Source organism: Piliocolobus tephrosceles, chromosome 8, assembly GCF_002776525.5.
Source record: "Piliocolobus tephrosceles isolate RC106 chromosome 8, ASM277652v3, whole genome shotgun sequence".
Classification (NCBI taxonomy): Eukaryota; Metazoa; Chordata; class Mammalia; order Primates; family Cercopithecidae; genus Piliocolobus; species Piliocolobus tephrosceles.
This window is the reverse complement of record NC_045441.1, coordinates 107,203,021-107,215,520: the sequence shown is the minus strand read 5'-3', so window position 1 is coordinate 107,215,520 and position 12,500 is coordinate 107,203,021. Positions and strand designations below refer to the sequence as shown.

The 12,500-nt window shown below is 32.3% G+C and overlaps 1 protein-coding gene across 7 annotated transcripts in view; it reads right to left on the bottom strand.

Annotated features, from left to right (window-relative positions):
* Nucleotides 1–12,500, bottom strand: part of FOXP2 (forkhead box P2) — a 277,840-nt gene that overhangs the window by 42,623 nt on the left and 222,717 nt on the right. For 5 of the 7 annotated variants that reach the window (XM_023228239.3, XM_023228233.3, XM_023228235.3 and 2 more), the window contains 2 exons: nucleotides 9,038–9,251; nucleotides 7,204–7,308 (listed from right to left, as the gene is read on the bottom strand). In XM_023228239.3, coding sequence (XP_023084007.2) covers nucleotides 7,204–7,308; nucleotides 9,038–9,251 — 319 coding nt within the window. The remainder of the gene's footprint in view (nucleotides 1–7,203; nucleotides 7,309–9,037; nucleotides 9,252–12,500) is intronic. The other 2 variants (XM_023228238.1, XM_023228237.1) reach the window with 1 other exon arrangement.

Genomic DNA, 12,500 nt, shown 5'->3' with positions numbered 1-12,500 from the left:
TCTTCGAATGGCAGAAAATGTCACTGTCTCTAAGCTTACCTGTTATTACAAAAAATATTTCCCCAGACCATTTACAGAGTTATAGTAGAAGTCATATTATTTATGCCATTTTTTTTTAAAAAAGAACAGCTTACAAATCTATGAAGCAAAAGCAATTCTGAACAGAACAAAGGCAATTTTCTATTTCATTTCTGTTAGAACAGTTTGTTGTTTCTATGATGTATTTTAGTGAGCAATGTTTTATTTCATTGGGATGCGGTATGAATTAGGTAAAGATGGCAAATTATCATCCCGTGGAAACATCAATATTTATGAAGAACGATGATTTGCTGTTAGTAATAAAGAAACTTCATTGAAGATTCTCATCATTAGAATAGTAAGATTGACATTTCATGTCCAGTGTCCTAACTAGGAGACATTTATCCTAATCTTATTTTTTAAATGGTGAAAAATAAGTCATTCCAATGATCTTACTCTAACCTTGAATATGCATTAGTCTACCTTGAATGTGCATTAGTCTACCATTATTATTTCTATATAATGTTTAAAGAGATCTCTTTAATGAGTGGTATGTTAATACACCAAAAGTAATTTAGTAAAGCAGAATCTCCAACGAACATGAAAACATTTAATAATATATACTCTTTAATTTGTAATATATAATGTCTTTGATGCCTCCTAAAATTAAAGAAAGTAATCTTCAAGTAATTTAATACCCGTTGGTGCATCTACTTCACCAATGGGCAAACTAAGGCAACAATTTTAGAGATGTTCTCATCATTGCATATGAGTGAAATGGCATATTGAAAAGAAATTCACAAAATTAAATAATAATTTACATATTTACCCACGTGGCTCAAGTATCACTTAGAATGATATAATAGTCTAAGAAGTTTATAATAGCTCTGGGTGTACTAAATTCAACAAATATATTTTTGTATCCATTCAAACTATTTACTTTTATTTCTTGAAGATCATAACGAGGCAGAAAAAATATAGACACATATATGTAAAACATATGAAGAGTAATTAAAGTCGTGTTGCTGAAAAAAGCTAATTTTATTATAAATAAAAGGTTTATTTGTTTATAGACCTAGGTTCAACAATCAGAAACCTCTGTTTTGCCTATACCTTGATAAATTAAACCAGTTTGTTTTAATACTTCCTTATTGATCATAACAGCAAAACCTCCATGTATCTTGTCACAATGTCAGTCTTGGTTGAAGAGAAATTGTGGACTAAAATAGCAAGGTGGATAAGGTCAAGCTGAAGGAGTGTGGCTGGAGTGCAGGGGAGGGACTTCCACTATACCTGTCTGCTCTCTAAGCTCAGTTCAGGTTTGTTCTGCTGTGAACCTGTGAAGAGGATTAACATTCACTCATGCTCTCTGGGAAGGAGGTATGGAATGTCAGAGTAAACCAGAGGTTAGTTAACAAAAAGTGTCACTAATTCCTAAATAACAAGACAACATTTAAAAATTGTTTTTCAGGGTGTTTTCCTCCAAAATTTAAATGAACAGTAAGACAATTTTCTACCAGCATAATACAGTTGTGTGTTGAATTCTTAAGGCTTCATATTGCTGTGTTTCTGTAAGTTTTTTTTTTTTTTTACCATGAACTCTTGGGGAACACAAACATATTTATTCTGTATCAAAAAAATGATGCATATTTTCAAAAATGCTTCAGTTATACACTGAGATTAGGGTGTAAATGCAGGAAGCAAGATAAGTAGAATATACAGGTCTGCAATAAAAGGCATAGTCAGTATAACATTTATTTTCGTGCGAAATCACTTTTTAAAATGATTTTTTACACTTGTTTACTGCTTAGTGATAATCATGATCTTATATTTAAAGAACTAAAAAAAGTACAAAATGTTTGCATTATACACTTGGGTCTTAGAGACCTATTCAATTTATCTATGCAGCTTTTATTAGAATAGAGACTATAGACTACAATAATAGTCAATGAGGTTTTGTCTTGATTGAATTTTTCAGTGGAACACAAAAGAACCTTGCCATTAAAATAGTCCTTTATTCTCCTGTATGAAGGCGAAAGGTTTTTAAAGTGTTGTGATGTTCAGTAATGAGCCTCTATCTAAATTATCATTGGTGACAAACTCACAAAGCACTTTTCGAGGACACATAGTTATGAAATGCCAGAGCTGCCACTTTCTTTCCTGTAATTATAGGCTAGCTTGCAGCCCTTCAATGATCATTTATAGAACAGCCTCCAGTGGATTACTGAGAACTTGAAAAACACATACATACCTCTGCCACATCTCCCTTCTCCTTTCCTCGCTATTGTTTACCAGTGATATGTAAAAGAATAGTGCCTATTCATTCCCTCTACTTAATTATGCCAATCAAAGTACAGAAATAGTGTCAGATATAAATACAATGCAATAAGACTAAATAAATAGGCTAAGTATTAACATTAAATTATGAATTTATGTATTTATGACTATTTTGTGCCCAAATTATTCTCTTTTATGTTTTTATAACTATCTCAGGTACTACATATTACTGTTAAAAAATTCTCTATGATTTATAAATCAAGAATGAGATAATACTGAAAAATGAGAGGATTGGTGGATTTTCTCAGTCAGTGCCTAATTGCTGTTTCAAAATGCATATGCAAAGGGACATTTCATTAATCATTTAATCATGTCCCTTGCAGGAAGTTGGAACTAATGTTGCAAATACCCTTTTCATATGAATGCTCCATAATACTATCTTATGCATTTGATATATTGCCTATGTCATAAATTACGGCTGCTTCAAAAGGACCAAGTGGGGTTGTTATCCCTGAAGATGCTTGTTACAAAACCTTTATTAAGTTTCTTTTTTTACTTATTGGTAGTTCTATTTCACAGCTTCATACAAGGCAACAATAATACTCTTTCTGATGGCAAAGGTCTGTAAATTACCCATGCAATCACTAAAACCATTTCACAGGCCTGTTCTACTTCTACTGGTCTGCTAACAAGGCGATTACACACAAATTACTGAATGCCTATGAAATATTTAAATGCATTCTACTCTACTATGCATTAATAAGAGCAAAGCAAGCTCTGGAATTCTGGTTAGCTCCAGTCCCTAATGTCCCCTAATGAGCCTCTTACCGAGACTGCAGTTCAAACAGAGAGGTGAAGAAAAAATGCAAAGGGTGCCTTCAGAAAGGCAGCACTGAACAAACATTGTGTGAGCCAGTTCTAATTTATGGGTCACTTTATAGGTATATTGATTTTTGTTTTCAAAATGGAATAAATGATGTGGTCGACTGACGTCCTTTCAAAACTGCACTGAATCTGTGCTAGGCAGGTAGTATAAACTAGAAAAAACATAAATAAGCAGTCAACTTCTTTCTAAAAACAATTAAGCAAGCGCTTCAGGAAGACAAAAAGTAGGAAAGGATCCTTCCAATTTATTTAATGCATAATTCTCTTTAATGAAGGTTTTATAGATTATGAATGTATGTGGTAACTTCAATTATATACAATCCAGATTAGTGATTCAATTTTAACCTTTGGTTTCTTCAAATTCATTTAAAGTTGTAGCATTTTATAAGCTAAAAAGGGATCAGATTTAAATCCAAGTATGTCAAAGACTGTTTTAACAAAATGTTTCACTTGCATATCACTGGTGTTTGATTTATTTTGCATCAAGCTTTTTATGTTTAAACACTGACAGGAGTTTAAATACAAAATGTTAGCTGTCACTATTCATTTAGTTGATTATGTGAGATGCCTTAGTTTTGAGAGATGGGGGCACTGTCACCAAAAGAAACAACATTCTGACAAGTTCAAAGAATGCCTTCTTGAGGTCATAATTTTGTAGCCATGCTGCCTAGTCAAAGACAAAGAAATAGACAATACACATTAAGTAAGAGTATAATTTTTAGAGTAGTCAGCTGCAATAAAAAGACAACAAATTTCTATTAAATAAACTATGTTTCCACTATGTTTTCTATTGCTCTTCATATAGTATCAAGCCTTAAAAATTTAATCTGTAATAAATTTAACTCATTTATACCCATCTACTAATTAATCTTTAATACATTAATATATTTATGGACACTAGCAATCCTGCCTTTCTTAAAGGGGAGTATTTCCACCTTTGTATCTTAGATGATGTTTTGTGTGCTGGCATCTATGCATGCAGGTTCAAGAACACTTGTCTGCTAAATGGAATGTTATATTGTAAACCTTTTGGCTTAAGCTCTAAAATCAATCCATCTATATTCAAGCTGACTTAGTTCCAATGGAATGATAATTAATTTTGCAGACAAACTACTCTAAAGTTTTGTCAGATGTTATTACACTTTGACATTTATAAGACAGTAATGAAAAACTAGTATTAAATGATTTTAGTGATCTAGTGAGATACTCAATTAGTGGTCAGGAAAAATGGTTAGCTTCTGTCAACACCTACTTTACAGTAAAACTCAAAAATTTTCCTAAACACTTTTTATCCTGGATTTCCTTCATCATTTTGTATTTTCTGCTTTCATCTTGCTGTTACAAAGAACTACTTCTAACTTAGTCTGAATTTTTTTTATCCAATTGAAAAGAGTGCCTCAATTAAAGAATATATAAAAATTAAAGAATATATAAGAATAAGAATATATAACACATAAATATATAAAATACATAAATGTATATAATATACAGGTACATATATATGTGTTATACATAAGCAACTGTCCTTTATAATGGCTTTTCATTTGGTGCAAGATAAACATAGAGGGATTCCACCAGTTTGTTTTGAGATGTAATGTGAAAAAAAGAATTGAGGACTCAATATATTTTCTACTTTTCTTTTTAATTTGACATATGTCAGCTAAATAGTAAAAATGAATGGTTTCCTTTCATTTCAAACAAAAGGATAAGCTATCTGATATCAAATTAAAGTTGAAGCTGTAAAATTTATTTCTAGTGCATACTAGAACTAAAAATGTCACAATCATATTTTCCTAAAAAACTTTTATAATAAACACTGGATATAAAATTTTGGAAGAATAGATACACAAAAAAATCAGAACTAAAAACCTTTCACAGTGCTTTAATTTACCTATCATTTGCCTTCCCAAATCCTCAGTTTTCTCCATTATTACAAAGGAAAACAAAGTCATCTGAGAAAATCTGTGTAAGTGGTGACACTTTCCTTCTTCATTTTCACTTCCCACACAGATGCTAAGTAAACTTTTTTTGAATAACTGAAGTTAATTCATTTAGTGGTATTATTTTCTTTCTTTTCAAATTTCTAACACATTTTAAAGAAGACAATGCCTCTATGGAAAGTATATCTAATCAATATTTCACTTCGGTTCAGTATACTTACATTAGCTCTATTAACAGAATTTATCACAGATCTTTGACTTGGTGAATCTAAAGCATATCAAAACAAAAAATGGACTAAAAAAGGCCTTAAAACCTCCTGTCATTAGTTCTGTCATCCCTATAAAGTTAATGGGTTGGAAAAATGGTCAGTCTTTGGAACCAAAGTTGATATTTAATTGAAAGGAAATGTTTTTTTAATTGTAATTTGTTTTTTTTTTAAACACTGGCATGGATATGAAAGAAGACTAAGGTAAAATGAGGGTTCATATTCATCTGATTATTAGTAATAAACACATAAATATTTGAGAAAAATTAAATGCTCCTTTCAATTTGCTATAAACAAAATCATACTGAAGGAAAATATGTATTTTTTTCCCTAAAGATTTATTTTGAATTTTGTCAGAAAGAACAATTTGGAGCAATAAAATGCATGGTGAGTGGGTTAGTCCTATGGCATAATTTACCATTCTTAAAAAAACAGTAACAATAGCCCTTTACATAATTTCAATGACAAGAAATAATATATTGATAAGGACAAATGTATTCACATGAGGAAATGGGAAATCATCTGTTAAAACAACATCCCTATGTTCTTTCTTTGCTTTAACTTTTTTTTAATTATTATTATTTTAGAGAAGAAAACTTCAGCAAAGCTACCTAACATTTTTTAATGGTCTCTTTGCTTATAATCAGTTTCATACCCAAATAAACGGCAGCTCACAACTGTTTTGATAAAAGAAAAGCGTAAATTTTCATTTAAGGCCATTTACAAAGAGCCATAGTGGTATATGAAGCAAATTTTTTCTTAATTAGTTAGAAATGATAAAAGGTTAAAAAAATCTTTGTGGAAGTCTTACTGTAATTCATTTATAAAGTTATTGTGATGCCAAGTACTTGTGCCTGGTTGTTAAGGTGCTTTTGCTCTATACCCTGTAGTCAGTCTTCCATTTGTAAACACATCTTTTTGATGTTTCTGCCAACATCCTGGCAACAAAGCAGTGCAATTTCAAATGAGCTAATTAACTTAATTGTTGATGAAGCATGAAACAGCTCAGTCACCCTGTTAGCTGCACCATGACAACATAAGAGTCTCAGCCTGTGAAGCTACGCATCTCCATAAGCCTATCTGTAGCTCTCTGTTTAGATCTCTTGTATACCAGAATTGTGTAAGGAAAACATTTCATGAAAGATGAATCTTTTCACTTGAAAAAGAACTCCTTAAGATTTTTTTAAAAATAAAATACTGTATTACAAATTAAGAATACACAAAGTGTTGGTTTTAAGCTAGAGAAGCCATGTAATCTGCTATACAAAGATATAGCCATGTGTGTTCCTTGATGTTTCTAAGGGCAAAAAGTAACAATGTAAAGGAAATGTAGTTATTTCTTTAAAGTTTAGCCAGTATAAACTTTCATTTTTAATTCTTGTAGTTAAATGTATATACTAAATACTATTTTAAAAAATATATAAAGCCTGTAATTAAAAAACAAGCTTTCAAAATAAGTTTACTGAAAATATATATATTATGATGACTCACATAATATTAATTAGAAACTTAAAACTTAAGAGAATTCTATTTTACAAATAGTTCTGTTATAAAGTTCTCCAATGATTAATCACATATTATTATAGGCTAATATTTTTCATTCATTCAAAAATCTTTACTAAATAATTTGTAAAATACCTTAATGAAAAGATGAAGCCTGACCTTGCTAATCCACTTGTTGGAACCCACAAAAATCTTATAGAGTGTCTTATAATGGACTTTTACTTTTCTCCTTCATTTGTTTATTTACAACGTGCCTAAAACTCCCATATAATCCAGCACCCTCCCGCCAAAAAAAAAAAAAGTAAAAAACCTACTTTAAAAACTGTCCAAAATCTTCACAAATGCTTTCACAGCCTGGCCATTTGCAAACTCCATGGCCATAGAGAGTGTGAGAGGCCCCAGTCTCCTCATGTGACGAGCTGTAGCAAAAGAACACGACGTCAGATTCATCTCAAAAAGCTATAATCGTTGCAGGCTGCTAGCGCCTGTCAGGTTACGATCAGTGACAAACAGGTCAAAACAGGTCAATTCAGCTCAGAGCAGTCAGAAAAATTTAATCGTTCTATTGAATAGTTCAACTGCCAAGGCTAGATGATGTTCCAATTAGAGGAGAAATAGAGCCAAAGATGACTGTTAATAAAGGATGAAAAACTAAGAGGACTGTATAATATCATATGCTAATGCTGCCATATGACCTTAATGTAACATTTTATCTCTAAATAAAAAATATATATTCATATGTGGTCAAGTGAAAAAAACCCTTCATTTTTAAGAAAATAATAGGACAGTCATCATAAGATTTTGAAGTGCTCTTTTTAAAGAAGATATGGACCTCTAGGATTATTTAAATTGTTTAACATTTATGTATAAACCACATGTATTTCTACTAGTTACACTTGATTTAGAAAATCTACTTTGGAACAGTATTCATTAGCTATATCTTTATATAATTATTGAAGACTTTTGATAAATGAATATTAGATAGAGAGAACCCAGAGAAATCAACCAACTTTTGGAATACACAATCATCAAATTAATCTCAATTAAAACAACAGCATGAAAGCATTCAGGAGCATACCACTTTACACTAATAAAACCAAACAAGAAATATTTTCCTTGATACTCAAATGAAGGCCAGAAACATCACTGAATTATAGAATTTTATTTTAAATGGTAGTATAATTCAATATATGTTTCTTTGAAAAACATTTGTTTATGACAAAGAATTTGTAATGGCAAGGCAGATATTCATAGTGCATAACAGAACACTATCAATCCACTACACTTACATATGAAGTTTGGAGCTTTATATATAAGCCTAAGCCATTATGTTAAGAATTCTACACTTACATTCCATCTTTTAAAAACAGATTTTTCACACTGAGCATTATTTTAGCTTATGAACTATATGCAAATTACTTTAAAGGACTTGATTAGAGAGCACTATGCCTAAATAAATGGAACTAAAGGACAAATGTACATGAATGTTCCTTTTACAAATGCAATTTTTATACAACTAAAATAAAACAGTAAGTAAAAAATTATCTAACATAACACATTTAATATTAATAACTGAAATAAAATATTTTTTCTTTGAAATTTTAGTTGAATTTAATCATAAAATTACCAACGTAAGTTTATCTTTATGTGTTTAAATATTTCATCATGCCACAATTAAAAAGGCAAACCAGAATTTCCATCATCTAGCTTAGTATGCTTGTGTCTATATTATTTATCTGTTCTCTGATTTCTAATTCATATGTTTGAAACATATAAGAGAGATATCCATGCATCTTTAATTATTTGAAATTAAAGAACTGATTTTTAGCTTGAAAAATGTTCTCAGCAATCAGGTTAATCATAACATCTTAGTCATAAAAATATATTGATACAATCATTCCACATGCACTCAAGAAAAAATAAATGTCTTCAGGCAAACTACCCAACTATACCCATCAAACTTTTCGTATTTGAACTGCTTTTCTGTAATATAAAGAATATAATAAGATAAATAATCTAAAGATTTCTAACCTCTTTTTCTATACATTTTGTCCTTGTTTCAAGTACAAATTGTTCTTTTCCATTGTCTCAATGGTGAAAATAAAATTTGATGATAGATAAATATAGAATAAAGCTCATGAGATTTACCTGTCTCGTCTTGCATTTAGAACTGAAGACTGTCCATTCACTATGGAATGATGAGTTATTGGTGGTGATGCTTTGGAAGTGGTGGAGGAGGTAGTCGAGGAGGAATTGTTAGTAGTGAGGTCTAGCCCTCCATGTTTAATGCCATTGTCTTCCATACTGTGAACTCCAGTCACTTCTTTCCATAACTGCTGAATCTCAGCAGGACTTAAGCCAGCTATAAAATGAAAGAAAGCTTCATTAACATGACAAGGTAAAGTTTATATAATGAGCTTTGTGTTATTAATAGATTAATACCAACAACAACAGTGATGTTACCTGCATAAATTAATATGAAACAAAAAATCACTTTTACACTATCAGCACTAAAGCTTTTGTCTTGAAAAAAAATCATTTATTTTCTAAAGAGTACCAATTTGGGAATAGTATGGGGAATACTGCCATATGAAATAATTGAGAATAATATCAAGCATTAAAAAAATCTCTGCATATTCCATTTAAAAACTGAACTAGGGCCAGGCATGGTGGCTCACGCCTGTAATCCCAGCACTCTGGGAGGCCGAGGTGGGTAAATCACTTGAGGCCAGGAGTTCAAGACCAGCCTGGCCAACATGGTGAAACCCTGTCTCTAGCAAAAATACAAAAATTAGCCAGGTGTGGTGGCGCACACCTGTAATCCCAGTTACTGGGGGGTTGAGGGCAGGAGAAATGCTTGAACCCGGGAGGCAGAAGTTGCAGTGAGCTAAGATTGTACCGCTACACTCCAGCCTGGGTGAGAGTGAGACCCTGTGTCAAAAAAAAAGAATAAATAAATAAAAATAAAAATTGAACTATTCAACTTTTAAGAGTAGCTTTTACTTATTGCTAGTATTAAGGTTTTGTTGTTTTTTTTTTAAATCTGTCAGGAACTGAAAGAGAAATAGATTTCAAAATAATATCAAAAGAAAGTAAAGAAAAAAAAGGGAAAACAAAAATGCCAGGGAAAAACAGTGAACACTCAACTCAAAAAAATAGGAGATTTCACAATTATCTGGTCATTTTGATATTTCTCAGAGGGGTGAACTAAATAATTAAATTTAATTTTGGTGTCTTAAAGAAACCAATATGCTTAGTTAACGGGATCAATTAAGAAGATAACATCTAAACTTCTTCATTTATGACTGATAGAGTAAATCAACTACTCATTGTAAACTATTCCCTGGTTCAGATTATGCAAATTTACTTGAATTATACAATAAAAATAGAAAAGCTAGATATAATCCTTTAGTTTCTTTCTTTCTTTTTTTTTTTTTTTTGAGACGGAGTCTCTCTCTGTCGCCCAGGCTGGAGTGCAGCCGCGTGATCTCCACTCACTGCAAGCTCTGCCGCCCGGGTTCACGCCATTCTCCTGCCTCAGCCTCCCGAGTAGCTGGGACTACAGGCACCCACCACCACGCCCGGCTAATTTTTTGTATTTTTAGTAGAGACGAGGTTTCACCGTGTTAGCCAGGATGGTCTTGATCTCCTGACCTCGTGATCCGCCCGTCTCGGCCTCCCAAAGTGCTGGGATTACAGGCGTGAGGCACCGTGCCCAGCCAATCCTTTAGTTTTTAACTATAAATTTGAAATAAAGTATTGAGAGACTATTGCTTACAGTATTTGACTTAAAAAATAGTCCTATGTCTTAGTATATTTTTTATATACCTTGTGCTTTTTAATCCTCAGTAAAAACTAATAGAGTTAGTATTATTAGTTTAAGCAATTCATGGAAAAGGAAACAAACTAACAGAGAAGTTAAAAAATATGTCCAAGATCACCCAGCTTCCACATGGTAAAGTTGTAATTTAAATCCAGGCAGTCTGGCTTGAGTACCTTTGCTCTTAAAATACTATATTAAGAAAATATTAAAACTACTGAATAAGTAAGTACAGGGAAAAATGAAGAGACTATTTACTATATTCTGGCATTTTACTAACTGCATTACATTTATAATCTTAGTTAATTTCGCTTGAGGTTAGAAATCATTATATTTTACAAGAAGGCTCAGAAAGATTAAATATTTTGCCCAAAATCACTCAATTTATGTTCAGTGAGCAGAATTCAAACTCAATGCTCTGTGGCTCCAAAATCTATGTTCTTAATTACTATGTGCATCTATAACATCTAATATAAAGATGAAAGTACAACTCAAACTACCTCTCCCAACCTAACACACATCTACATTAGATTCTATAATGATGTAAGAGATGTGTGGGGTGAAGCAGGTTTAAATAGGCAGGGGAGATGGGGCAAGATAACAGAATATGATGGTAAGAAGAATGAACTCTCTCACTCCAATCCCTGCAAATGGAAAAATCCCTGATCTAGGTATCACTATATCTAAGTATTGGCAAGTAGCCAATAGCAACAGAAGAATTCTCACTGTTTCAAACATAACTTCTAGTCAAATTATTCATCACAGCATTAACTTTAAATTGCTATGCCTATCACAATTTCGCACAGGTAGCTTTACTGAAGGCTATCATTTCAGTGATTCTGACTCCTTCAGATTTTAAGACAAGGCCTGAGCCTAAAGGAAAAACAAGATAATTTGGGTTTCCAAAGTTACTACAAACCATCTTTTTCCATAGAAATGAAAGTGGCTTTATAAAGAAAGATTTCTCTGTTACATAGGAAACTACTTTTTTATATAAAGATCTATAATTATTGCTTTAACCCAGAATTCCGCAACTTTTCTGACTGTAACTTTTTGATTATCGGTTTGTTTGTTTGTTAGGTGTCCCAAAAGGAAAACTTTATCAGCAAATCCTTTTTCATGACAGCATCAACATGTCTTTTGCATGAGAACTTTCTCCATCTTACCAGCTGCCTCTCTGCTCTACTGTCAACTCTTGCCTGCATCACAGCTATAGCCTTCCCACTGTCTTCCTGCTATTACCTTGCCTTGAATATATGAATTTACTCTTCATGGAGCAGCCAAGTATTCTCTCTATAAATGTAAATTAGGTCATGTCGCTTCCCAGGGAAGGCCTCCAAAGGCTTTTGAGAATACTTAGAGGAAAACAAAACAAGAAAACAACAACAAAAACATCCTTACTATGGCCTATGGGGCACTGCACTTATTATCTGGCTCTTGCCTGTCTCTCTGATCTCATCTACCGCTCTCTCTTCACATTTCATTCTGTCATACCAGCATTCTGTTGCTTCTCAAATGTATCAAACATTTTCTCACTTTCCAGCCTTTGCTCTGGCTGTTCCTACAACCTATTCTTGGCTTCCTCCCTCCCTTCACTTAGATGGTTCAAAGTTCACCTCCTCTAAGTTTCTAACCACACTATCAACCCCTGCCCCTCCCCACCCTCCCTTCTAGCATTCCTTAACTCCTCATCCTATTGTTTTAAAGATCATGTATCAGTTTCTGAAACCATTTAATCTATCTATCTATCTATCTATCTATCTATCTATCTATCTATCTATCTATCTATCT